The sequence below is a fragment of the Chlamydotis macqueenii genome, chromosome W (assembly GCF_036417535.1).
Source record: "Chlamydotis macqueenii isolate bChlMac1 chromosome W, bChlMac1.mat, whole genome shotgun sequence".
NCBI classification, from domain to species: domain Eukaryota; kingdom Metazoa; phylum Chordata; class Aves; order Otidiformes; family Otididae; genus Chlamydotis; species Chlamydotis macqueenii.
Window position 1 is genome coordinate 1,139,615 of NC_141592.1, and position 26,386 is coordinate 1,166,000.

At 53.6% G+C, this 26,386-nt stretch overlaps 1 protein-coding gene and 2 long non-coding RNA genes across 14 annotated transcripts in view; all 3 read left to right on the top strand.

Annotated features, from left to right (window-relative positions):
• The first annotated feature begins 633 nt into the window (after window positions 1-633).
• Window positions 634-8,045, top strand: LOC147596520 (uncharacterized). Of its 3 annotated transcripts, XR_015261356.1 has the most exons (8): window positions 634-738; window positions 832-1,059; window positions 4,044-4,281; window positions 4,405-5,058; window positions 5,176-5,350; window positions 5,760-6,033; window positions 6,275-6,702; window positions 7,749-8,045. It is a non-coding gene; the product is annotated as an uncharacterized LOC147596520 (long non-coding RNA). The 3 variants fall into 3 exon arrangements; XR_015261354.1 differs by having other exon boundaries at window positions 5,760-6,702; XR_015261355.1 differs by having other exon boundaries at window positions 5,760-6,690.
• Window positions 8,046-8,361: 316 nt separating this feature from the next.
• On the top strand, window positions 8,362-13,415 carry LOC147596521 (uncharacterized). Of its 3 annotated transcripts, none has more exons than XR_015261353.1 (7): window positions 8,362-8,511; window positions 8,592-8,834; window positions 9,626-9,762; window positions 10,663-10,793; window positions 11,893-12,053; window positions 12,550-12,688; window positions 12,943-13,415. It is a non-coding gene; the product is annotated as an uncharacterized LOC147596521 (long non-coding RNA). The 3 variants fall into 3 exon arrangements; XR_015261351.1 differs by having other exon boundaries at window positions 8,622-8,834; XR_015261352.1 differs by having other exon boundaries at window positions 8,622-8,768.
• A 213-nt stretch (window positions 13,416-13,628) lies between these two features.
• LOC147596522 (uncharacterized) overlaps window positions 13,629-26,386 on the top strand; it is a 38,556-nt gene continuing 25,798 nt past the window's right edge. For 3 of the 8 annotated variants that reach the window (XR_015261368.1, XM_086769768.1, XM_086769766.1), the window contains exons 1-3: window positions 17,436-17,598; window positions 18,271-18,492; window positions 20,405-20,535. Coding sequence is in view for 4 of the 8 variants with exons in the window: in XM_086769768.1 (XP_086625894.1) it covers window positions 17,547-17,598; window positions 18,271-18,492; window positions 20,405-20,535 (405 nt within the window). In the remaining 4 variants the exon portion in view is untranslated. Of the gene's footprint in view, window positions 13,699-14,022; window positions 14,247-14,755; window positions 14,921-16,051; window positions 16,586-17,097; window positions 17,203-17,435; window positions 17,599-18,270; window positions 18,497-20,404; window positions 21,594-26,386 lie in introns of those variants that run through there. The other 5 variants (XR_015261369.1, XR_015261370.1, XR_015261371.1 and 2 more) reach the window with 5 other exon arrangements.

Here is a 26,386-nt window from a genome sequence, read left to right on the forward strand (position 1 = left end):
CACCCCAAAAAGCCGGGAGAAGCTTGGGAGGGGAGGTCTCATGGAGGGGGAGGCAGCAGCTAGCGCCTGTCCCTGGCCGGGATGGGATGCGGCAGGATGGATGAGGTAGGACAGGATGGGAAGAGATGAGATGGGACGGGACAGGATGGGATGGGATGAGATGGAATGGAACGGGACAGGATGGGGTGGCTGGCGACACCTTTGCAGCCAGCCCAGGGTGTCCGGATCCCAGCTCAGGGGGGCCGCGTGGGGCGGCAGTGGGGTTTGACACAGTGGGTTAGCGCTTCCCGTCGGAATTGTCAGCGATGGCTTCTGTCACTGACAGATCGACGTGGTTTTTGGTTTGTTGTTTTTTATTTTTTTTTTCCCAAAGCAGTATTGTGATAAGGTTTCAGCTTTGCAAAACACTTTCAGTTTGGTGATGTTGTCGGAAAAATATTTGCTTCCAAATCAGTGTGCAGCGTAAAACAGCAGGGCTGAGTGCTCGGCGCTTCGCATTACATGCCTTGCTGAGGAATGAGGAGCACGGCTACGGCAGCCTTTTCCCACTGCCGAGGAAGCTAACGCTCTCCGCGGAAAACAGGATGTTATTGCCTGACTTAATTTTCTTCTGGGGTTAGGATTTCAAATATCACTCGAAAATACCAATGCTTGTGCTCTTCATTGACAGATTGATAGCCCACGCTGTGAGTTGTAATACTTCGGTGAACATCTTGAAATACTTATGTCATGACTGAGGTAAGGGTTGAAAAAAAACCACTTGCTTATTTTGCTGGGCTTTTTCAAATGCTATGGTTGACACTAATATTGGCCTGTTTCTAACCCAAACAGTGCTGCGCTCAGCTGTGCTTCCCCCTCGCCGCTCAGTGAACTGGCACCTCACCTTCCCAACGGAGACCGTGCGGCTCCGCACCCCGCGCTGGGCGGCAGGATGCGACCCCAGGCGCCCCGGCTCAAAGCCCCATGGCGTGGCGACACCCGCCGCCCACGGACTCGTGCGTCGCGCGGCTTCCTCTTTCCATCTTCCCAAAAGCAGTGCCCACCCAAAGCCAGGCGCAGGTGAGCGGCGAAGGGGTGCGAACGCCGTGGCGGGGCTCGGCGGGCCGCAGGGTGGGAGGCTGTTTGCAGGACGCCGATCCACGCCTGCGTTTGGTTGTTGCCCCACGGTTTCCTCCGCGCTGGTGATGTTCCCTTGGGGCAGCTGTGCTTGGCCCCAGTGGCCTGGCAGAGGGCCCGGGGATGCTCCTCACGGGGTGCGTGTGCCCCGAAGCAGCTGGCAGAAACGCTGGCGGTGCCAAATAATAATTTATCATCACTCTTGGCTCTAACGGCTTTTGCTTACCTAGGTGTGCTGAGGTCCTTGGGCTTTTTTTTTTTAATTTTTTTTTAAGTTAGACCTCTGAAATCTGATGATCCTAAGGGGCTTTTTTGACATTACAGCAACATTTCAAATGAGTTTGTAGGGGAATGCCCAGGAGAGATGAGAAGTCAGGTTACCGCGGCATGTGCAGAGCCATCTGACGGCGCGCAGCGAGGCTCTCGTGGTGGCTGGTGCCAGAGGCCGGAGCCGGTTGCGAGCTGGGGGCTGTTAGCCGGTGTTAGCTCCCCCCAGGTGCCAGGGGAGCGCACCCACACCCCTCAGCGAGGACACGCTTGGTGGCGAGGCTGGAGGTCCTGAGGGCCTTGGAAAAATATTTCTGTTAGAGTAAGGACGTTAATGGTGACAATTTCAGACCTAGAGCAGCCCGGGGCTGCACACCCGTGTCAGTGGTGGCCGGGGCTGTTCCCAGTCTCTGCCCATCAGCGGCACCAGCAGCAGCCAGCCCTGGTCCCATCCCACACTCGGCCCTGGGCGTGTAGCTCAGCCATACAGACTCCTCCAAAATCCAAACGCCAAGCCCTACGCCGTTCTCCAACTCGAACAAACCGCCTTCCTTTCAGCTGGGGCTGAATCTCACGGTTAAAGCGGGAACAAACGCGCTCAGCCCAAGCGGATGTGTTGAATTCGGGCGTGCAGGGGTGCAGGTCCAGGACCGGCGCAGCCCCGCAGCAGCACCCCGGGAGCAGCGTGGGAGGGGGCTGCCTGTCGAGACGTCGTGCGTGTTCGCGTCTCACTGGCTCCCCGGTGCCAGCAGTTGCAGCTCAGCTGTTGGCAGTCGGCGATGCGCTGAGAAAACGTATCTGTGGGATTAAAAAAAAAAGGCTGTGGGGTGACCAGATGTTCTGGGCACCAAACCAAACCGGCCTGAGGGAGGGGGAGCAGGATGCCTCTTCTGCAATCCTCACCAGTTTCTCCACGTCATTCCCAGCCCAGCACCTACTCTTTGCGTCTCCCTCCTTTCTCCTCTCCCCTTCCCAAATCATCTGGAGTTTTACTGCTCGGCCCATTCTGTTCACGTTTCCACCCATGCTCCAGCAACCACGTGCATGGGTTGGTTTGCAAGAACAGAGCCTTGCGTGACTCCTGGAACAGCAGCAAGCCCAAGCGCAGAAGAAAATTCAGCTTGCAAATGAATCGTTCCCCCTGGAGATGAATGCAAATCAGGGAGCCTGAGAATAGTGGGAAATCCAGCGGAGTTAACCCTGCAAAGTGTTACCTCCTGCTGGTGCCTTAGGACTGTACAAGAGCCAAGTCCACAGACATCAAAGTAGTCACAAATGAAAATAAAGTCGGCTCTCATGGCAGGGTAGGAAGTGGGATGGGCTGACAGAGACCCAATGTGGGTTCTTCATGAGACGGGAGAATGAATATGGGGAGGAATTTTATCGCATGAAACCGCTCTGCGCGGCCAACACCGAATTTCAACGGTGGTTGTAAAAATGGCCCTTTAAACCAATATTGGCATTAGAGTGTCTTCACTTGGCCTTCTTTCCTCTTCACGTGAGCAGCTGAAGAGCTATTGTGGCAACGTCAGCCCCTGGGGGCAGTTCGTGCCTCCGCAGGGCAGCCGGCGCGCCGCGGACAGAGCATTGCCGCGTCTCCATCGCCGGCACACGCGGCCAGGGGATGTGTCCAGGGCAGGTGGGATGAAACATCCTGTGGAGGAGCCCAGGTCTTTCAAAACCAGCCCAAGTGACCAGGCTAAACCAGCGACCAGCTTTGGATGGCTGAGGTGCGCGCAGTCCACGGCAGGCAGCTCCTCCTTGCTGGCGAGCTGCTGGGGGCGGAGGGCGTACCCACGTTTCTCATGTCTGGACATCACGGTTTGAATGGCAAAAGGAAAGGTTTTCAAAAGCCAGTTTACCAACATCTTGAAATATTGCTACCCCAAATTCCTGAATCCTGCGCTGCACAAAGACAGAAGGGATAGAGATGGAGGTAGTCTCTCCATTTATGAGAGCCGTGCCCCCCCGACACGAAGAAATGGGTATGCCTACACAAATATTTCTATGCAAACGTTAAGATAACCACCAGTTCTTCCAGCCCGAGTCCCAGATAAAACCCCCATCCCCTTCCCTCACACCAAACGAGAGGGGAAAATCTGCTCACCCCGATGCGCATCCCCACCGGCTCTACGGAGAGACCGCAGCAGAGATTACAAACCTCGCCAGCGCTCGTTACGGGGACATTAGCCGTAAAGCATGTAATCCTATCCAAACCTTCCCACAACAGTTTCACAGGACGCCAGAATGTTTTTAGGATATTTTCTATTTTCATCCCGTGATCCCATGTAATACATAGTCTTGGCATTTCTTATCACTTCCAACCATGCATTTCTCCATTTTTTTAATGTTTGTTCCAAATTTCAGTGCTGTGCATCCTTTTTGCCTTAGACCAAAAGCATATCAGACATTCTCATCATTTTAATTAAACTAGGGCCAATCCAGGGCACATGTTTGATTTGGACTCAAAAGGTGCATGCAAATCACAAATTCCATTTGATTCAAAATGGAAAAGGCTCCCTGCTACATCCGCGCTCTGTACGGAATTAAGCGGTCTGCCAAATTCGTGGCTGCACATCGCTTTAAAACGTGCCTGTGTTTTTGAAATGAAAAAATGGATTCACGCATTAAACGTAAGTTGCGCATGCATTGTTTTTAAGCTCCACAGCGAACGCTGCAGTACGAAACTCAGATCTTTTCACTTGAGGCAAGTGCCATTTAAATTTATCAACGCTCAACAAGCGAAGGCTTAAGTGCGGGTACCAACTGAAATTTGCATTAAATGTCTCCCGAAAACAAATTTCCCGGCATGTGAACGATCCGAGAATGCCTTCCTCTTGTAACGGCTTCCCACTGAAAGCAGTTCCAGCGCAGCTGCGGGAATGGCACGCGTGGAAGGTATGAACGTGCACCTTGAGCCATTGACAACGTGCTTGTGAAGCACATTGTCTTGGACGTCAGCTTCATTGTAAAGCCCACCTTGGAGCCACAAAACACTTCAGCTCGGTATTTTTCCAGCAGGCCGTGGGCAGAGAAACTTCTCAGCAGCTGTGGCCTGATGCTCAGTTCTTCCCGAAGTGATCGTCACCTGCTCAGACGTGAGATGCCGCAGAAGGAGGAGATGCTCTTTGGCATGAAGGAAAGTCTCCCCACATCCCCCTGAGACAAGACGTGGGAAGGCACGATGCGGCGTTACACTGGTTGTTTAGTGGTGCCTGGAAACGCCCAGAAGGCACTGGCTTTGCCGTCTGCTGGAACGTCGCCTCTCCGCCCTGGGAATGCAGATGTTGCTCTCAGAGAGGTCATCGTTATCACGAAGTTGTTCCTTCTTCCTGTTTCCCATTACCGGCAGGAGGGGAGTTGAACCGTTTCATGGTTTTATCCGTGGAGAGTTCCTCCATGTGACTTTTTTCTTCATGCCCCTGGGTCCGCCCGGCCATGGCCTCGCCGTGGGAGCGGTCCGTGTCCTCTCGCCGCTTGGAGCTTGTCCAGAGGACAAGAGCACGTTGGCTGAGCTGGCTTGAGAGTTCTGTGGCTGCATCCCCTCGCCACGCCATTTCTCCTGCTCACAGCAGCCTGTTGGCGTCTGAGTTTGAAGAGAAGGTGCGGAGCTGCAGCCCGTAGCCGTGTAAGCGCTGGTTACGCTTAGGAGTTCACGTTCCCCGAGCTGCGCAGGTGGTTGCATCTTTATTGTGTTGGCTGCAAAGCCACAACGCTTGCTCACGTAGCTGTTCCTCCACCCTGAGCATCTTTCCTTTCCTGATTACCTCCATTCTTGCTTCCTTCCCTCAGAGCCCCTCGGTAAGTTTTGCCCGGGGGCTGGGTACGGCCCGTGCCGCAGACCCCACCTCAGTGTGGGTCTGCTGGGCGCTGGCACCCTGGCCTTCGTGGGTGAATTCCCAGGGAGCAAAGAATTCCCCTGGAAAAGCCACCGGGAATCACTTGCGGTGGCACCCACCTCTCCCCGGTGAGTTTTCCGGTCCTTCCATTTCCCTTCCCTGCATGTTTTCCTCAGGATCTAAATGTTGGGTTGTTTTTTTTTCAGACAAAGTGTGTTTGGGTTATTTATTGACAGTGTATTTTCACATGAAAATATCTACAGTTGTAATTTGGACGTAATGTTCCCCAAAAGCCATTCAGGCAAAATTTCTTTTTAACTGTGGCTAATTACGTACACTCAGTTGCTCAGTACCGAAAAGAAGAGCATCCCATGTAATGTTTATTATTGCTCTCACAAAGGGGAAAAATCATAAATTCTTTCTAATGGGATCTTTAATAATAAAAAAGAACATAATCATTACTATCAAAAGATGTATGGCTTCCATGGGGTTTCCTTACCAGCATTTTGTCTGATTACATCTCCGTTACACTCACAGCATTAATTATTGGAGGCTAATTAGGCAAAATTGCAATGAAAACCGATCTCGCCAAACCCCAGCTCTCCTTGCCGCGCCCTTTCAGCCGGGTGAACCTTTGCTTGCGGCCCAGAGCAGGCCTTGCTGGTTCCGGTATCACTCCGAGCGCCGGGGAGCGCAGCGCTTCCCACCCATGAGCGCTTTCGCCGTGCCGATCCGCGAGGAAGCAGGACTGAGGATAACAAAGTTATTTTCCAGCGTTGTGAGTAGCTGCGCACGGCTCTGCCCCTGTTTGGTGAGTTCTCGGAAACGCTCGGGTTCCCTTTGCCCTCTCCTGCCCTCGGCGGCGGCGGCGCGGGGTCGGCGACGAGCCCCCGCCCGGCAGGTAGCCCGCCTGCAACGCGACCTCCATCCCAGCCGGCCGGGAGCACTTACAGCATCTTTACTCCGGCAGCTGATGTGCTCGCTCAGCTAAACAAGGTCACAAATTTCTTCCTCCCCCGGGGCCAACCGTGCTGGGATCCAACCTTTCACAGGGTATCTGAAACGCGGCGCATTTCTGCTCGCTCACGCAGTTTTTCAGAAGTATGGAAGCATGAAGGAGAGATTAGCCACCTCCAGGCTGGACTGCAGCTCAATATGCTCAGCTCGGTCGTGGGGATCAAAAAAGGGAAAGAAAATGGGTAATAACTACATTGATTCTTTTTTGGATAATAGATAAAAATTAATTATTTATTAATTATTTATTTATTTTCTCTTCTTCCCTTGAAGCGAATGGAAGGGTCGATGTCCTCACTAAAACTGCGTTTCCCCACCGCGGTGCTGCACAAGCTATCGCTGCAGCGAAGCCCTGAGAAACGGCCGCCAAGGCTGCGGATTCCTCGGAGCGCTGCCGCGCGCCGGTGCCTCTCCCAGCAGCCAGGCGAATCGGCGGAGGGAGCCGGGCCGGTCGGTGAGAGCCGCGGTGCGTCGCCGGGCGCAGTGGGGCTCGGCAGAGCTCTCTGCGCGGTGGTGGGCACTGAGCGGAGCCCATCACCTCCCTCTCCACGGCGTCCTCGTCGGATTTGAGGAGTTTTTGCACATCTTCCTTCACCCATCTCTTCCCTAGACAAGCCCAACCCATGCGATCTTTCCTCGTAGGTCACTTTTTTTCGGCCTCCGAGCCTTCCTGCTGGACCGTCTCCAGCAGGTCCCCAGCTTCCTCCCGACACAGAGCCCCGAGCGGAGGCGGTTCCCCGGCTGAGACCTTCCCGCCGCAGCCGGGAGCGCAGGGTTGCTCCATGTGTCTTACACATGACACTCCTGTTTGTACATCCTGCTACGATGTTAGGGGTTTTTTTTTTTGCAGCAGGATGACATTGTGTACTCAGCGCAGACACAACCCAGATTGCTTTCCTTGGAAAGAGTCCCTTGCATAATGTTTTCCTAAATAAAAATAATCATTGCTTGAAGCTGCGGCCTTTCTAGTTTCCCGGTGAGGCACATCTGAAGTTTTCTTTTGCTTTTTTTTTCCAGTGCTTAACGTTTTTCCCCATCACCCGTAATCAGTAATACTGCGCAGAGCCGATCTTCGGCACAGCGCGCTTCGGATTCCTCGCCGGCAGAGCGATGGCTTCTTTTTCATATCCATTTCACCGGGCTCTTCGTACCGATTCCATCTCATCTGGCTAAAAATAAATGTGGAAACTGGGAGTTCTGAGCCTGTCTTGGGCCGACGCAGCTGCCAAGCAGATGTAGCTGCTTTTCAGTTCTCCGTGTTGTAAAATGGGCTCAGCTAAATCTGCAGCACAATTATTGGCACAAATGGCTGCTGCAGCGGGGGCAGTGGCTCCTCAGGCATCCTCACACGCGGCTCCTTGGTGCGCGAGCTCGTATTTTTTGCAGGTTGAAGGCCAAAAACATTGAAGTTTCTACAGGAAATAAGCTACAGGAGTGCAAAGAACAACCCGTTTTTAATGTTTGCTAGAGATCCAGCCTTGCAGGTTGCTGATTTTTTCCTATTTTTTTCAGGAAGTAACATCCATTAGCGTCTCAACTTCCTTATTATTTGGATGATGCTGATGCATTTCGAGAGATTTTCTGAATTTCCAAGATTTAGACAGCAAGAAATTCTTCTGTATCCAAAGAAGTCCTTGTCCAGGCAAGAATGCAATTGCAGTGCTAATAAATCTTTCCAGTACTTTGGGTTTTTTTAAATTGGACTCCACTTTGATCAGGGCAGTAGCGGCCGCTTGAAAACGGACTCCCTGCCAGTGGCAGGCGATGCGGGGTCACCGGGTACCTGCTTAACCCCTTGGGCAGCCAGAATTTCACCTGATTTTTGGTATCTATAAATGTGGAAGGAATTTAAGCTTGATTTCTGATCAGCAGAGAAGAAATCAGCACCTCTGAAGCGCATTTTATCTGCCATGGCTTGCTGTCTGCTTTAGGGGGAGGTGAGCTGGGACGCTGCAGGCTGCAAAATCCCGTCCCTGAACTCTGCCAGCAGCTCCAGTTTTACCAGAAAAGTTCTCAAAGTTCGTAAAAGGGTTGTTGGGAGGGTTTTTTTTTTCTGTGCACGTGCAAAGACATAACACCTTTTTGGTTTCTGCTGTCTTTTTGCCATGTTTTTGCCATACAGGTACTGAGGAACGCTGCCGCATCCCCAGCTCAGTAAAGCCTCAGTTTGCACAAGATTCCAGCTGGTGGCTGTGTTCTCCTTGAAACCCTGCGCAGGAGACGGAATAAAGACGGCACCGACAGAAATAATAACGACGGCTACACATCACGGATGGTAGGAACTGAGGGCGACCGATAATTACTGCGCGGCTTTATTGGTAGTTAATTAAAAAGAGATCCACCGATGTAATGTAGCCATTACTTCTGTTTGTAACCGCGATTTAGCTCCGTTGGACTCGCCGTGCCTGCGGTCACACAGCCAAACGATTTATTCTTCCCGAGCGCCGCGCCGTCCCTGTAGGCCAATTAGGCAGAGATGCCACCGCGCGAAGGAAGCAGAGGACGAAGCCACATGTCTTTGCCGCAATCAAGGCAAGTCATCGCTTCTGCTGTTTACTTGTGATCTTCCCCGCGGATTTCCTGGGAGAGTTTTGCCCCGTGAGTTGTTTTTTGAACCTTTTAATTTATGCGGAGAGGAGGATTCTGTGAGAGATAATACTGTGCAATTATCTACGGTTATTGCTGTAATGGTGAAATGGTGATCTCAATAATCGCGCCACCAAAGCTCGCGTTCCGTTAGAGGAGGGCAGCTCTGGCTCCGACGACACGCTGTGGTGCACCGTTGCTGTGATCTGTTAATTGCGCTCTCAGAACCAAGTGCCGATTCACTGACCATAAATCTGCTTCCCATGGCATCGTTAGACCATAAAGTCCCCAACGGCAGTAAGTTTTCATTACGGGGCACGTTCTTTTTACAATAACTGTTTCCCGGCATGGCTTGCAGTGTGTGAGCGCCCAGAGTCGGAGGGAATCGTGAGTTGGGGTCTGTGGGGTTTTGTCCCCAAGGAACCCAAGGTTTCTTGGGAGGGCGAGCTGGTGGAAACCAACACTGGCAGCAACATGACCGGTCCGGGGAGGGTGGCGAAGGGGCACGGGCCCGCTGGGTGCCCACCTGTGCCGCTGGCTTCTGCACGCTGCCGCCGCGTGCTGGTCTGGGCCGCGGACTTGCCAGCCCCACAGGAAGGTCACTCCTTGACCCAGAGCGATGCCGGGATCTCCCCCCGGCACTCCCGCAGCCGGGGCTGGCTTCCACAACCTGCCGGCTGCCCCGTCCCCGCGGTCCCCAGGTCTCCTTCTCCTCCCCTCTCCTTGTGGAATTAATTAAACGGAAAAAAGGGCAGGAGAAGGCATTCTCTGCCGGCTGCAGTGAGTTGCTTCTCTCTTTTCAGCACTGAAAAGCCTGTTTACAGGGGTGTGTTTTAAAAAATATTTGGGAATGGTGATTAAGTGGAGAATGGGATAAACAGAAGAACAGCAGAAGTTTAGCCCAAGCCATCCATTTGCCACAGCTCCCTGTTCCCCCTCGGTGAGTTACATCATCATCCCCGCTGCATTTTTCATCATTACCTAAGAAGATTAACGGCTTTTGGATGCCAGCGTGATTTTTAAAGTCCGGTCTCTCCTTAGTGTGTACTCACGTTGTGTAATTCCCTATCAAGTTTCGCTCCGGCTTCCAGGGGAGAGGAGAGCTCTTGTAGGAGCGCGAGCCGGAGTGAGATTGCCAGATAGCCTGGTCAGGCGCGTAGCGGCACTCCTCGTGAGCCTGATGGGATTGGCGTCCCAGCAGTTGCTGAAATAATCTGGCCCCCGAAGCTGTTAACATCGTACATGTTAAGCTTCCATAAAATAATGAGGAATAAAGACAAATTACTGGGGAGGGTAGGGTAAAATCGTTGCCTTTGGAGGATGGGGATGCGCTTTTTTAGAACCAGTGTTTGTGCCCTCGAGTTTGAGAGCGGAGTTCCCTGCTGCTGCAGAGCGAACCCCACCTGCACGTCTGTTCCCTCGTTCCTGAAACTGGGAAAGGTTGTCCCAGCAGTGTGTCGTCCCAAGACGAAAATCGCGTGTAACGTGGTTGTTTAAAAGCCGCTCAGCCAGGGGACTAAACCCGCCGGCTTTGCTCAGCCAACGGACTAAACCCGCAACCTTGCTGGTTTCCGGCTAACCGGTGCGTGTGTGTTACGGATGTTACACGCGTGTTCCACGCAGACGTGTGTGCAGGCGCAGAGGGAGGGGATCCGCCGCGCTTACGGTGATTATTTTAACATCGTCACTGCACGCTTAGCCGACGTGCATTTTGAGATGAATGTTGGTATTATTGGGTCCCTCTCAGGACCTTTGAGCCTTTTGCTTTTGATAACAAAATGCAGAGCAATCCACAAGGAATTATTGGAGAGATTTTCCTAAGACTGTCTTTCCGTGGCAGGATCCGTCGAGGATTTATATGCACCGTCAGCAAAGTATAATCCGCCGTCTCTAACCTGTCTGGGAACTCCTGTCGGAACATGCTGCGAGAAGAGAGAGGGCTGTGGAGTCAGCAGCAGCTGCGAATGCGCGGTACGTAAAAATAAATCGATAAAAGTTGATGAGGATAGTCCTCAGCCGGGGGCCCAGCGCCTGCCCGCGCGGCTGCCGCCGGGTGCTGCGGCCCCCTCGGCGCGGCGCTAGGTACGGTGCTGTTGCGTGCGCAGGCAGATTGCCCGCCAGATGGTACGGCCTACTCTCGGAGAAATATTTGAAAGGGCAACAAAATACAGCAGAAGCCATTTGACAGTCCACATGGTTAGCGCAAAATTCGCCAAAATGCCTCCGCTGGAAGCACAGCCAGTGCTGAGCAGAGCTGGAGACGCAGCCGTGGGAAGGCACCCGGGCCCTCAGAGATCAGCACGAGCGTTGTGCTCTCCTCTCATCGCTCCTTCTCCTTCCCACCCAGCCTTGCCCGCTTGGGACGCCTTTAGCTCAAAGCACCGGCGGGACTCGCTCCCGGGTCGTGCTGGTCGCATCTGGACCACGCAAACCTACTGGGTACGAAACCCCCAGGCTTTTGCTCCAGTCCCTACCAAGGTCGGCGGGGCTGGAGGAGGGAAGCCGCGGCCGCAGAGGGCTGGGATTCCTCCCCCAGGCTCCAAAAGGCGATTTGTGTCAGAGGAGCCCTTCCGTTGCTCAACCAGCCCGTGCTTCCTCGCCCTCCCCGGCCCCTCATCCCAAATCTGGAGCTTGCTGACCCGCTGCTCGGCATACGGCACAACCCTGGGAAATCCGTTGGGCTGGGAGACTGGGATTTCTGCGAGCGGAAAGCTGGCGCTCCTTTACTGGGACCTGACCAGCTGGTGCTCTCCAGTCCTGCCTGTTCCCACCTTAGCCTGCAGAGCAAGGGGTGCAGGGGGGCTGTAGGTTCGGGGGGCTGTGGAGGGGGAGCCCGGGCGGGCGCAGGCCGAGACCTTGAGCGAAGGGCCGAGCCCGGGGCAGGGGACGCAGGGAGCAGGGGGACGTTGGGAACCAACGGGGAATGTGGGGGTACCGGCAATCCCGAGCCCTGTTGACATATTCCCGCACGCTGGAAGAGGTTTTATTGCAGGTGACATACAACAGTAACAAAATACTCAGTTCTTCAGCTTAGCCTGGAATTCTTCCATTTTTTTTTTGCCCGTGGCAGATCCCGTGTCCGCAGGAGCGAGGAGATGGCCTCGCACAAAATAAAGAGCCAAGGAAGGAGGTACCGGGTGTCCTGACCGGCGCCCGGCGAGAGTTGCTGCACGGCACTGGTTTAGGGGATCAAAGGCACCGTCTCTGCCGCTCCAAAGCTGACATCTTCAGGTAGCTCGTAACAAAAATTAATACCGCTGCTGGCTGTGCCACCTAGTCACGCTGTAAAGTAAATTAATTACTGCAACAGAGCTAATAACACCAGTTCAGGCAGAATAGCAGCAATATTACGGTTTGCCGTCAGAGGCTGCGCCGAGACTTTTGCCTCTCTGCTGCCCATGAGTGCAACCCGGCAACTGCTGACTGTAACGTTTCTATTGTATAGTTTATGCTAAATAGGCATATCTTAATTGCATTAGTCAAAATAATTAGCTAATATATTTTTGCATAATGACGAGGTAAGCAAATATCACCGTAGCTCAGTGCTTCGTGCATGAGTAAATTTGGAAAATTAATAGACTCCCAATTTCCTAATTATCTGTCTTTTATTCCGAACTCAAACAATGAAATGCTATTGCACACTCCTGGGCATCTTGTAATTTAGTTTGCACCTTGAAAAATTTAAAGCACCTGTTTTTCATTTCCTTTTTTCCCCTCCTTTGAAAAGGAAATGTGAACAATCCTTCCCTTCACCGTCAGGGACCGGGGCTGCTGCACGCAAAGCCGGGGAGCACAAAGTTCCCGAGCTTCCTGATTTCCAGAGCTGGGAGTCGGAATTAGGATAAAAGCATCTTAGACTTAACAACGTATGTGGAACTGGAAAAGGATTAGAAGTTAATTCTTTAGATGGGGACAACGAGCAGTAGCGTTATTAGGTGTTTAATACGTCTAGAGGCAGACTGTTTCTGTAGGCGTGTTTTCGGAAGCGCCAGTCCAGAATGTTCCCTGATCACTAAAAACCCAAATCCTGAGATTGCGCTAAAAAAAAGGGCATTTTGTCAATAAGTGCTTTTGTGCATCTCTAATTTTCATTTATCTTCTTAACCCTCGTCTTCCCCAGACCCTCCCCGGCTGGTCCCCGTGCCGATGTAACAGCGCTGTGCTTCCCAGCGCCGACGAAAGCCGGAGCTGCTCTTCCGTCGGGCCGCGCAGAGCCGCAGCGTGCCGTGGCGGTGCCCAGACGCCCCGCTGCAGCTGCGACGGCTCACGAGCCGTACCAACCTCTAGATGAACACGCACGTTGCGGCGTTATGGAACGGGCCTGAGTGTAAAGCTTGTAAATTAGTAAACACGGATCGTTCGAAGAAAAAACCCTGCTGGAATGGCTAAGCCTTCCCTCTCGTTAACCTGTAGATGGCACGTAAGTGGAGAACTGGAAGCACCTCGAGCAGAAACGAAGAGTGCACATCTGCAAACTCGATTTTCCTGGAACTTTTTCACAGCTTGGTCTGGAAGCCGCAGGTTGCAGACACAAAGGAGACATGCTCCGCTCTCAGCAGGGCCGCCCTCGCAGCCCGAAAGCCGCATGGAGTCGAAAGGCAGGTTATTCCTTCCCGCCCCGGAAAGAAAGAGACTTTTTTTCCCCACCATTTTTTTAGCAACACTTTTTTTTTTCCCACTAAGCCGTTCAATCTGTGCCCAGGTCCCTCCATGGATTGGCGCGCCTTGCCGCCCCGCCGCTGCAGCTCCGCCGCCGTGCTCGCGCGCCTGGCGTCGGCGTCGTTCTCCAACACAAGATCGCGTTTTCCTTAGGCTGTCCCTGCTCGTGGTCACCTACGGGCTGCGTTTGCCTGGGCGGCGGAGCGCGGAAATCCAGGTGAGGTGCCATCCTCCTTTGTCACTGGAGAGAGGTTTTGTGACAAAACGCCAGATCTGGGAAGTTTGAAAGGGGTGACGGGCACCCATTTGGCAGGATTAGCTTGTGCGCTGTTAGCGTTACGTGCTGTGTCGTTACAGATTGCTTTAATCAAACCCTTCCAGGCCTTGCTGCCCGCCTCTTTATACATCACCATTTTTTTAATACCTTGAGAGGAATAGTAATATTGTGAAACATCCTTTAAAACTGGAAAAAAAGTTCATCTAAAGGGGCATTTGTTGTTGAGCCATTTTTATTTGTCTTCTCATTCATGGCCTTTTCCAGAAAAGCTGAATCTTTTCAGATCTCTGGTCACTCTGACCTCCACTCCCGCGTGTCCTCTTGTGCGGCGCTCTGCAACGACACGGTCTGGAAAAGAAAGGCCGGCGAAACCCTGCGAGCAGCGTGACTCGTGCGGAGGGAAACGGCATTCCCGTACGTAAAATCCGCGGGGCTGAAGGAGACGTGGCCTAGTCGGCGCGCAGCGGCACTGCGAGGGGGTCCTGCAGGTCGGCCGGCACCTGGGGGTCCGGGTTGTCGCCTACAGAGCCCTGCGTCTGGAAATGCCCCTGTGGTTTCGGAAGCACGGCAGCATCCAGGCAGTTTGAGGAAAACGGTTGGGCAGGTGCCGCTCGGCCCCGGGGCAGGAATCCGTTACGCTTCCGCGGGGACGCTGCGGCGCCCGGGCAGGGCTGCGTTGGGAAGCCGGTGCCGTTCCGGTCGGTTTGTGCGAACGTTCTAACTCCTCGCTGCGCACAGGGAGGCAGCGACCGTGCCGGTTTAACCTGTGTTTGGTGTGTCGCTGTCAGTAACCGTCTCGTGAAACTTCTGCAATATAAATGAACCAGCTGGCATTAGAAAAAGTGTGAAGATCTTTTCTTTTTCCCCCTCCGGGTGGGGGAAGGGAAGGGGAGTGGGTGTGCTGCAAGGTTTGTCACATAAAGCTGAGGGATTTGGTGGTTGTGTGGTTTTAGTAGAGCCCAGACTATGATTTTTTTTTCGCTCTACTATGTTTCAGGAAATCTGAGCAGCCGACCGCCAGCTCCGTTGGCCGCCCTGCCGCCATCCACCCCAGGCTGTGTTTGCAGGTGTGCCTCCCGCTTTGAACCTGCCGGCGGAAAAGGACGGAGAACCACGGCCGCTCCGCGCCTGGGACTGGCTCTTCCTTCTGGGTGAGGCGGAGGTGCGTGGATCCCCGATTTCGAGCCCGCCGCGCTGTTTCCTCAGAGTTGAAAATTGTGCTGTCAGCAATATCACAGAAGTGATTTCTTTATCAAAGGTCATTACCAATTATTTTGTAAAGAACTGACGCTCCGGTAATTACCTGATTTTATCTTTTCTTTATGTAGGTCATTTATATTTCATTCTTGTCATGTTGTGGCCTCTCTGCTCGCAAAGAGGCACACATTAAACCCAGCAACGTCGCCTTCGTGTCAGAGTTATTGCCCTATATTTCATTTGCCGCTTTATCTACTGTTCTGGGGAAGATCATCGCTTGTTAGTTAAAGTGTTCTATAAACTAACGCACAGGCACGCGCATACGCACGCTCCTCTCGCTGCAGTTTCGCTCTGCATTCCCGCCTCTTCCCTCGGAGCCAGCAGTAAGGAATTTCCCACCTTTCTGTTTTTAAAGGTGGAGGCCGGTCGCTGCTACCTGGCTGGTTTTACATCCCATCCCCACGTGCTCTGGCAAAGCGTCACCCGCGACAGCAGCGAAATAAAATTTCCAGGCTCAGGCCGGGCAGGGAGCGCGGGGGACAGGAGAGGAGAGGGGATGCATGGCGGCTGCCCCACGGCGCTGTGCGGGGCGCGCGACTGTCACCCGGCGTTGGTGGCACGTCCCCACCGCCCCACGGCGCTGCGAGGAGCGGTGCTGCAGACCCTGCCTGCACGGACAAGTGGGAAAATAGCTCCCCACACAGATGAATTTGTCGTCCCAGCTGGGAACTGTGAGCTAAAAACAACAGCAGCAAACCCAAAAAAGCCCCTGCCAAGCCCCCAGGTCTAGAGGAAGACAGTAATATCGACTGCAGTCTGTTCTTCCGACACGGTTTGGTTTATTATTAACCACCACTGCTTTTTATTTCTCGTCACATCTTGCTGATTAGCGACTTCTTGACAAAATTTCTGTGGTTGTAAAACGTGCGTTTGTTAGGTGGAAGGAAAACCAGGCCAGGTCCAGACCTGGAGCAGGCGTCAACTGCAGGCGTCCAGGCCCTGGTCAGGAGCCCGACGTCCCTGTGCGGACCCCTCCGGGCTCCCGCCTGCGGCCAGTGTGGCTCGTCCCGAACGCAGCGGTGCCCGTCTGTTGTAGGGCAGCCTCCGAACGGGCCCGCGCCAGCCGCGAGGAGACGGACCCGTCGCCGGTGATCCGGCCAGCTAGGATAGATGACCGCCGGTTCAGGCGCCGGTGAGCTGCGAAAAATAATTTTGCATTATTTCCGTGTTTCTTGAGGTAAGACCATCCAACAAAACGTAGGGTTTTCTCAGAACAGAACCCCCATCCTGCCCTCCTCCTTTCTTTTTTGCAGCACCCCACCCGGTTCGCGACGGCAGATTGCAGCAGCTCGGCGGGGCTCGGGGCGGCTGCTGCTCCCCATCGCCGCACATCAGGCTCACCCCGTGGGGCTCGCGTGGATTTTCTACACCCGGGAGAAATGCGAGATTCCGCGTTTGCTGGTGGAACTTGCGCAGCGCCGCGACGTTCCTGGCTGCTTCGTGCCGGAGCGTGGCTGGCGGCGGTGCTCCCCTGGCCACCCCAGCGCCGACCGGGCGGAGGGCGAGGAGGCCAGCGCTGGAGAGAGGGCAGTTACTCCAGTTAATGACAGACCAGAGCAAAATTCTGCTGGTAAGCTAGTTCTGTAATGGGGCTGTCTGGTGTTATCATTTATGTTTCCCCGTTGCCGTAAGAGTATTTTAATAATCTACACAGCATTTAATTACGATTCAGTTACCTGACATAAGTAATTTCGGTGCCCTTTAGTATAACAAATCTCCGGTGTGAAATATTGGCGCAATAAGACCTGACAGGTGGTTGTTAGGATTCTGCAAACCTGGCTCTTCAGCCGCCCCGGCTGCTTGTGACGGGAGAGCGGGGGCTGCCGGCCGGGCCGGGGTCGTGCTGCGGGGTCCCGGGCGACCCCCCGAACCCCAGGGCAGCGGGGCTGGGGGCTCGGCGTGGCCGGCGGGGACCAGCCCCATCCCGGGGAGCAGCGAGCGGTGCGGGCCCCGGCGTCCGGAGGGGTTGGCAGTGCTTGTGGCATCACCGCGCTCCGGTTGCTGTACCCGGCTGTGGGGTGCAGGCATGTGGCAACGGCACCAGAGAGTTCGTTAGTACCAATTATAATTTATTTTTTGAAGAGGAGCAGGCCTGAGGCCCGCAGCTCCATGCACAGAGCCATCCAGGAGCTGTCAGAGCGCCATGATCCTGCGCGACCTCCCCCTTCCTTCTTCTGGACGCAAGGCAGGAACATTTAGGAGCGCTGGAAAATATATGTAATGGCTGTCTCTTGCCAGATGTGTGAGTGAAACCAGATGTGACATATAAGCTAGGAACAACCGCCCGTCAGCTCACCCGAGGGCTGGGGAAAGCAGCCCCCGTTCGGCTGCCGAGAGGAAGGGTCAGCGCCGCCGTCGCGTTCTGACCCGCTTAGGAAAACAGCTGGGGAGAGGTCGTGGGGGGTTTATAAATCAGCAGTCCCGCTCGCAGCGCGTGGGACGTTCTGCGCAAAAAAAAAATAAAATGCAGAGATAAAGGGTGACCTGACATACGCCAAAAGATGTTACGGCAGCACGGCTGCAGATGATGGATGCTGCGGGTGCGAACAGCAGACGCGAGACACGAGATCGTCTCCGGGAAAGGTGGCAACAGCGCCGGCGTCGGATGAGACGGGGGAGCGACCCGCGGAGAGCGGGAGAGGGGCAGGTGGAAAAGCCCAAGTTTACGTGCCAAGGCGCGAAGCCCGGGCTCTGCCACTGCCCCTCCAGCCGCAGCGTGGCGGTGGCGAGGTCCCGGGGGGCTGCGGGGAGCTGCGGGCAGGTTCGCTTTGCGCGTAGGGAACTCTGCCAGACACCTCTCTTGCTCTACTTAGCATTTGGCCTCCCTTGCCGCCGTGGCATGTGCGGCCGCAGATGTTAGCATTTATCTTTCATTTCCTTTTAAACTGGCAGGTAAGGCTCTGGCTGCCCGGGGCGGGGCGGGAGACCCTCCCCACAGCCCGGCTGCGGCTGCACCCCGTGCCCGTGCCCCTCCGCGGCCCCGCGTCGGGGTCCCGAAGGCTCCCTGCCACCGGGCCGTGGCGCTTGGCTCTGGGCAGCAGTGCTGCGGAGCGGGTAGCGCTTCTGCCAGCTCCTCATTTTAGTTTTATCAGTTTTTATCCAAAAAAATTTTATCTGGCAAAAGTCATTTACACAAGTGTATCCTGCTAGGGGTGTAGGTTAGCTGTCGAGAGACGCTGCTGAGAGGCGTTTGGCGTGATTTGCGTGCTTGGGGGGTGACTGTCATCTCTTTAACCAGCTTTGCGTTTACTTCAGGAGAGCTGCTCCTCATCGACACCGCGATGAGAGCCGTGGCAGCGGGCAGGGAGCAGCGCGCCTGCGAGAGCATCCCCGGCCCAGCCAACGCCGGGGCCTGGAGCGGCCAACCGCGCCAAAGGGAAGCTGCCTCCAAATCTGCCGTCCTGAGAAACTCCTCAAATCACAGGAAAACTGCGCTCTCCTGTTCCGGGACAAGAGCCTCTTACCTCTTATTTTTCAGTTAGTAAGTCAACAACGCTTTTACACTCCCTGTCCCTCAGGCACCGCACCGCGTGTGGCCTGAGTCGGCCCGTGAACAAGATTCAATATCGTAGTCTGATTATAAAGAGCACGGATTTGCTGTTGTGCGGATGGCAAAGCTGGGGCTTACACCCCAGTCGAGAGCTTAAGCAGGATGTAAGCGGTCTTGTGGAAATGTTTCTCATCCTTGGGTGCAAGGAGGAATTCCAGCTCCAGCGCACAATGCTCTTCTCGCTGGCTTCCGCGTCTTGCCCTTGTGCCATGCCTGCCCAGTGACAAGGCTTGAAGGGGTGGAAGCGATAGTCTGTTTAAATCTATTTAATTTGGTGAACTGATGGCAGCACCTTTATTCATGTTGCTTATCAGTGTCTCCTGTCAACATTTCTGGGACTACCTTTTTTTTTCTCACGCCTTCCTGCTGTCTGATGGGAGATGCTCTCGAACTAATGTCGAGCTGCTTCATGCTCCGGCTGGAGTTTGCTCAGTTTTGCAGTGGAATTAATGACGAGATGTCTGTAATTTTTACTCTTTGCTTAAAAACACGCTGCAAGAATTGTGTGCAAGTGCCTAACGCCCTTCCCACCCCAAAGCTGGGGTAACAAACGATAACGGGATAGGGATGGAGAGGGAGGGGTCCACCAGCCGTCCAGCCCCTGGCTCCAGCCTGCGGTGGGATGCAGAGGCGGCGGTGGAGCTGGTTGTGGGACTGGTAGCACAGGATAAAGCGCGCTCCGCCATTTTTGTCGTAAACCCCACAACTGCTACAAAAAAGCCTTCAGAAACTGCGTACAAAATCCACGTGCGAGGAGCAGCGTGGCAGCCCCAGAGCTGGGTGTTTCAGAGCTGGAAAAGAGCCGATTTGGGATTGCGCGTGTAGCTCCCTTCCTCTCTCTCCCGTGTTTCCGCTATGCCAGGCTGCAGTCTCCTGGTTTTGGACACAATTCAAAATGCCTTCCCTTGAAACGGCTGTTGCGTGCTGCAACTCGCCCACCCAACTGCATTCTGCGCGGGCCGGGCCTCGAGAGCGGCGCCCAGCCCACGCAGCCGATGCCCATCATCATTTATTGTGCGCTAGGACGTGTGTTTGCAGGTCTACGCGCATCTAAATCCGTATATATGGATTTATGCAGCGTGCGGGTACGCGCACACGCGCTAGATGCAATAGGGTTTGCAGAAAACACACGTAAAATGAAAAGACGCGCGTAGATATCTACACACGCACGCTCCCACTTCAGTTCCAGCAGGACTGCAATTAGCTCATCTTGCGAACTTTCCAAAGAAAAAAGTCATTTCCTTCCCGATGGAAGCCTCGTTAGATAACTTCGTGAAGGAATTTACGCGGTTTAATTAAAGGAGCGGCTCTGCTTTGTCCTCCATGTACGGCGAAATAAGGCAAATAGTTGTAAAATATTACACTCAATTATACTTATAAATCTTGCGCAGGTAATGAACATATTCTTTCGATTGCAGAAAGAGCCGGACACTTATCTTACTCCTTAAGATAAAACACCACATCCGTATAATGCATTGCTGAGCTTCCCTGCCGCCATACGCGCTGCCCGGAATCCCATTTTCTATTAAATAATAATCATTGTAATTAATAGACTAGTTATTTTATCTCCCTAATCTGGTTACAGTAATTTATCAAAGCTATGTAAATGAAGGCCCAAAAAAAGGCAGTTCATTATTATTTTCTAAAGGGTACGTGTCTCTTGCTGAAGCGCGTGAGATGTAATTCTCTTGAACTTAATAAGATACTTGACTTTGTGTAATTCTCGGAAAGAAAACCCATTCAGTACTTTGCTTTTTTCTGTCACACTCCATTTGTTTTACTTACCGCTCTCCGGCAGTTACGGCTCGCTAATGGGCTCTTCCCGCGCGCGCTTCGCAGGGCCATCAGAGATGCCACCGATGGAGGGCCGGGACATCGTTCTTCCCCTGCTTTGCGCAACGCGGGGCTGGCTCCCTCCCCGGAGCGGGCGCGTGCCGGCGGCGGCAGAGACGGCGCGGGAGGACCAGGAGGTAGGGCGAGAGGGGCAGGTGGGGTCCTGGTCCGCTGGGCGCGGCGCCTTGCGTCTCCGGGTGGCGAGCGAACGGCCTGCGGCGTTACCGGTGTGATCCCACGAGCCGTGCGCGACGCAGCGGCTGCTCGGTGGGGTTTGTGCCCGAGCGAGGACCGCAGCCCTCCACGAGCGGGGTGTGTGTCTGATTTCTGAGCTGTTCCTTCAAAACCGGTTAAAAAAAACCAGGAGGAGAACATTGGCAGGGTGTAACGTAAGGGAGGCGGCGTGGGCACCCAGACGAAAGGGATCTGATTAATGACAGCACCTGAGATAAGTGGCACTTTAACCAACTTTAACTGTTGATGTATGATGACATAATGTCCCCTCCAATTAATGACAAGGATATAAAACACCTGTATTTAGCAGAGCAGATGTTGCTTTTATGGTTAAATGCACACAGAAATTCACTTTTAAAGGACCAACGCTAACTTCTCCATTATTTGTTTCTCTGTTGCGCCGTATTGTGAGCAGGAGCGACGCGTGACCCCGCGTGCGAGGAAGGGAGATGTGCTCGTCGCTAGCAGGGATTTATGGGTCACCCTGGGGCGGTTACGGAACGTGGGGTTGTCTCTGCTGTCGGAAGCTGCTTTGCGACCCTTGGCGTGTCTCACCATCTTGAGGGTCCCAAAGCAACTTCCAAACTGAAGAAGCGTTTTTGAGATCTGTACGGGAATGACATTGCCCACATCTTAACCAGAACAAAAGCATTACGCGGCCGTTACACCGTATTTTCTGCTCATTCTTTGTCCACAAAGGGGTAGCTGCCTTTGGCTCCAGCTGATGTCTCTGTTCCAGCTCCAGTGACAGTTATTTATGCTTCCACCCTAAGGGAGCACGCTGACACTGTAGTCATTCACACGCTCACATCTATGTTATGCAATTGAGTTGCTATTTTCTGAGGAAAAAACATTCGTCAGGAAAATTCCCACTGAGGGCGAACAAGGATAGGGGACGATTTACATCTGGGGCCACCAAAGGCTCCTACCCTTCTCCTTTGGCTTCGAAAGCATTTTGGAGTCAAATACACGAAAGAAGGAGAAGGTGTTGCATTGCTCCGTTGCTTTTCTGCTCAGAAGATGCCACAAGCATCTGTTGTGCCCGCCGTCACCCCGGGGCGAGGAGCAGGCAGGCTGGGTCGGGGTGCCGGCCGCAGCGGCTCGGTGGGAGAGGAGCGCGGAAATTATCATTCCCCTCAGCTCCCGCGCTAACGAGCGGCTCGCACTTCCCTGGACTGCCTTCGCTGTGTCTCCTGGGGTTTAAAATCCAGTAGCTGCATACGGGCTCGGCAGAGGGTTTATTTATAGAGCGTAAGTGCTTCCAACTCCTCCAAGATGATTGCAAGGCTTGCAATATTAGGCACTGTTCTGAAAGCCCCGGCTTCTGTACTGGTGTTTCGTGAGAACATAAGGCGTCGGTGGGTAGACGAGAGGTGTCTGAGCCTCACGGGAACAGAGAAACACCACAGAGGCAGGGCAGCGATGGTGCCCCTGTGCTCGGCACTGGTGAGGCCGCACCTCGAATACTGTGTGAAGTTCTGGGGCCCCTCACGACAAGAAGGACGTTGAGGTGCTGGAGTGCTTCCAGAGAAGGGCAAGGAAGCTGGTGAAGGGTCTGGAGCACCAGTCTGATGAGGAGCGGCTGAGGGAGCTGGGGTTGCTCAGTCTGGAGAAGAGGAGGCTGAGGGGAGACCTCATGGCTCTCTGCAACTGCCTGACAGGAGGGTGTGCGGAGGGGGGGGTGTTGGTCTCTTCTCCGAAATAACTTATGATAGGACAAGACGAAATGACCTCAAGCTGTGGCAGGGGAAGTTTAGGTTGGATATTAGGAAAAATTTCCCTACTGAAAGAGTGGTCAGGCACTGGAACGGGCTGCCCAGGGCAGTGGTAGGGTCACCATCCCTGGAGGTGTTCAAAGAACGTGTAGACGTGGCACTGCAGGACATGGTCCAACCTTAAGATTCTGTGATTCTACAGAACATTTCCTGGAAGTGAAAAGCCTGTGAACAACCGTTCCTGCCTTCTGCTCCTCGCAGATGAGAGAGAGAACCACTGACCAAAGAAGTCACCCCTGGTTTTCACGTCAGCCGGAAGCTGTGGGTGTGCTTTTGAATATTTGTAATTGGCAATGCCAGGTCCCACCTCTCCTCCAGCCGATGCCAGGCAGGGACATCAGAAATACCCGTCCCAGGAGGCTGAGACCCCAGGCACAGGCTGCTTCTCCCGCTGGGAGCTGCTTCTCAACGCGCCGTCGCAAGATGCTAACGTGATGGCACATACAAGAGACACGCGCTTTTTGCATATTATGGGTTAGAGCTGAGATTTTAAATAGTATTTCTTGTGCCTTGTGCTTAAAGCTGTGTGTCAGGTGTCCTTGACACGCTAACAAATTACCTGTGAAATCTTGTCCCAAGACGGCGGCAGAGCGGCCGTGCAGCTCAGCACGCATCTCATCATCGCCCCCCCTTAACTGCTCCTTCGGCTCCTCAAGGAGAGCCTCTTCCCAGCTGCGAGACGGGGCAGGAACTCAGCGGAGAACCGGGAGGAGAGGCTGAAGGAAAAAAAAAGAAGCCATGCTGTGGTAAAACTCACTACAGAGCTTAAAGTTGATAAGAAGATAACGACAGTAAATTAATTAATTTTATATGGATCTGGGAACCGGCTCGAGGTTAGAGAGGAAAAGGAGGTGCCATGGCATTTCAGGGGTGACATGCCACGCGCGAGAAACGGCCTGGAGCCACGTCCAGCAACAGCACGGGGAACAGGAGTTTCTTTTTGTTGTGAAGGACACCAAGCCTGAGCACAGGGCTTGCACGCCCAAAACATGTCTGTGAATGTTCATGGGCCAAATAAAGTCCTTGGGATTCCTTGCGTTTCCTTGGGGAGCTCTGAACACTTCTCCCATCTGCCATCTTGCCCAAATTTTTCCCCGTTAGCGAATCTCTCCACGTAACACCTAACATCCCGGGATCACCTCGCACTGGGTTTGCCCCTTTGGCCTTGCTCTCTATCTGAAAATTAATCAGGAAATTAAAGTTTCTTTCCCTTTGGAGGGGAGGGACTTTGGCCCTTTGGGGGCAGACACCTACTATCTGCTGTCACAAGGCGTCTCGTGGAGGCTATGAGACGGCACGAAAGCACAGAAACCATCAAGCTCACGTACGAGGAACGCAAGATCACGCCCAATTATCACAGCTTTCCTAAAGACCCTGAAATATTGCTTCCATAAGTCAGCCTGAGACAGAGAATTACGTTCGCTTCGTCCTCCTGAGATTAGAGAAGAAGTTCAAGTTTCTGTTCTAGATAAATAAGATTTCCTTAAAGCAGTCTAACAGCTGCAACCAAAAAAAAAAAAAAACCAAGAAGAAAGAAGTGAAGACATCCATTTTCCGCAATCAGTCGCGCAGTGGCAGGTGCGAGTCAAGGGGCATGGCCTTTAGCAGGACCCAGGGGTTGGCCAGAGCGCTGCCAATTAATCATCCGGCAAAATGCACTTGACAGCTTGGAGAAGTCTCTGCTTCTTTTTCTCATGATTGCATTGCTAATTTGGTCTTTAAACTTACTAAGAACAGGCAGGACTGAAAGAAAAGCTGTCAGGGTCTCTGGTATAATTTTTTTTGCGGGGAAGCTGTTCTAAGCTGGCTCCCGGAGCTCGGGAGCAGCTAACATAGCTCAGTGAGAAAGCGGCTGAAAAAGCGTTTCGCCAGTGATGGGTGTTCTCCACGGTGCTCATCTGCATGGGCTAATGCAGGTTTTCTTTTAGACACGATGTAAACCCCTCTTTTGTTTCATCCACCTGGTTTATTTTAGGCAAGACTGGCGAGAGCTGCTGCCTGAAGGCACAACTCAGGTGCCAGAGGCCGCGAGGAAAGGGCGCAGAGGCGTGCCTTGGTGTTTCACATGTTCGGAGTTCCTTCACTGGGTCCAAAACACAGCCAGGGTCCTCAACGTACTGCTGGCTTTTGCAGCAGCAGCTAAATTTATAAGCCGTGACTCCGGTGTCCCTCATTCGTTTGGGACACAGAAGCCCATCGGCAATGACTGTGGTGGGCAGACCCATACTGGTGTGCCTGGAGAGGCCCTGCTCAGTGAGCACGGTCTCCAGCCCACCACGGCCCACCCTGCCGTGAGCTGACGGCCCCATCCCCGTGGCCCTGCCCGACCATCCCGGCTGCGTCTGAGCCTGGGTGCCCTCACCCGGCCCGGCTCCCATGGACCCCCCCGCGGTGGCCCAACAAGAAATGGGGCTCAGCACGGAACCTGCTCTGCCCCGAAGGGCTCCTGGCTTGGCTGGAGCAACCCCAGAGGCCCAGCGGCCTGTCACACGCCGGCGTCGGCTGTCTCGCGGGCAGTATTTGGGCATGGGTGCGCATATCGGTGCCCATGTGCGTGCAATCCTCCCACGCCCACACGTGTCCCGGGAGGAAAACACGTCCAGGGAAGTCATGACCTTGCGCTCTCAGCGCCAGAGCAAGGCGGCAGAGTCGCTTTCTGCCGCGTTTGCCGATTTTCTCAAAATAGCCCACTTGTTTGTTCGATGCCAGCGAAAAGCTCGCTGGGGGATTTGGGCGCGGGTTGGCCGTGTTACTCCTGGTTTATGTAAGGTCTTACTGCGGGTGCTATTTTTAGCCAGGTTAATAAAAAGGATTGGTCATCATTATACCAGCTTAGCGGCCACAAATCACATGCCCAGGCAAATCTTAGGGGGAAGTGAGGTGATTCATGCCGTTAATCCTCCGCCGCACAAAGTCACAGCAAATCCTGGTTCTCATAAGCGGTGGAAGGCTGAGACCTTAGGGCTCCTCTCACTAGCGCTTGGCTCTCCGTGCTTTTGGGATGGCAGGTTTCCATCTCTAACAGACACTATTTTTTCTCTCCTAAAAAACAAACAAAGGCAGAAACTAAGCCCTTTATCAGCACAGAAGACTGATCTTAAGTGAGCGATAGTAACAGACAAACATTAATAATGTGCAGTCTAAAATAAGCATTGAAAAGTTTGAAAGCTTTTTTTTTTTTTAAAGAAAACACAAAAATCAACATGAAAAATGTTTTGTCCTAGAAACAGAGCCAGCAGTGCGTTATCGCGGCAGGCTGCAGCTGGACAGCAAATGCGGCTGCGTTCGGGTTCCTCTGCTTCCAGAAACGCGGTGGAGCCAAGTACAGGAGAAGCCGCGTTGGCAGAGGGAGGAGAGGAAGTGCAAGTGGACGTGAAGTTAACGGGGTTACGCCGGTGCAGGGCGGGAATCGGGCGCTTCCCCGGAAACAGCCGGGTGGTGGAATTTGCATGGACACGGCTACCGTCGGAGACTGAGAAATATGATATATTCTGTTTTCCGTAGGCACTCGCTCTCAATTTTGATGTATTTGTAGGGCTCTCTTCCCAAAAAAGGACGAGCTCTTCAGTGAAACAGGCAGATGTAGCAGGTTTTTACGAGGAGAATTACAGCTCTTGGAATATTCAGAGTACGTCAAACTCAGGGGGACCTGGTCGTATTTATTTTGGCATCGGTTCACATCAGTGATTGGGTAACTTTGGCATTGTCTCACAAACTGGACGTTCACCGTCCAGCTTCACAGCCAAGCCGGTGTCTCCTCGGCGTCTCTCATGGGGACCCATCTCCGCGTGGATGGCCAAGCAGCGCTGGCGGATGTGCAGCCCACCTAACTACCACCATAACTCCCTTCCGATCGCCGATGCTGTTGTATCAACGTGCAGGCACGGGGAAAGAGGAATAAAGCCTTCTGGCCGTAGGCACCTTTATGCTGGTGAGAAGGGATCCTCATCTGCGTTTGGGCTTGGGCCAGGTGCTGGTA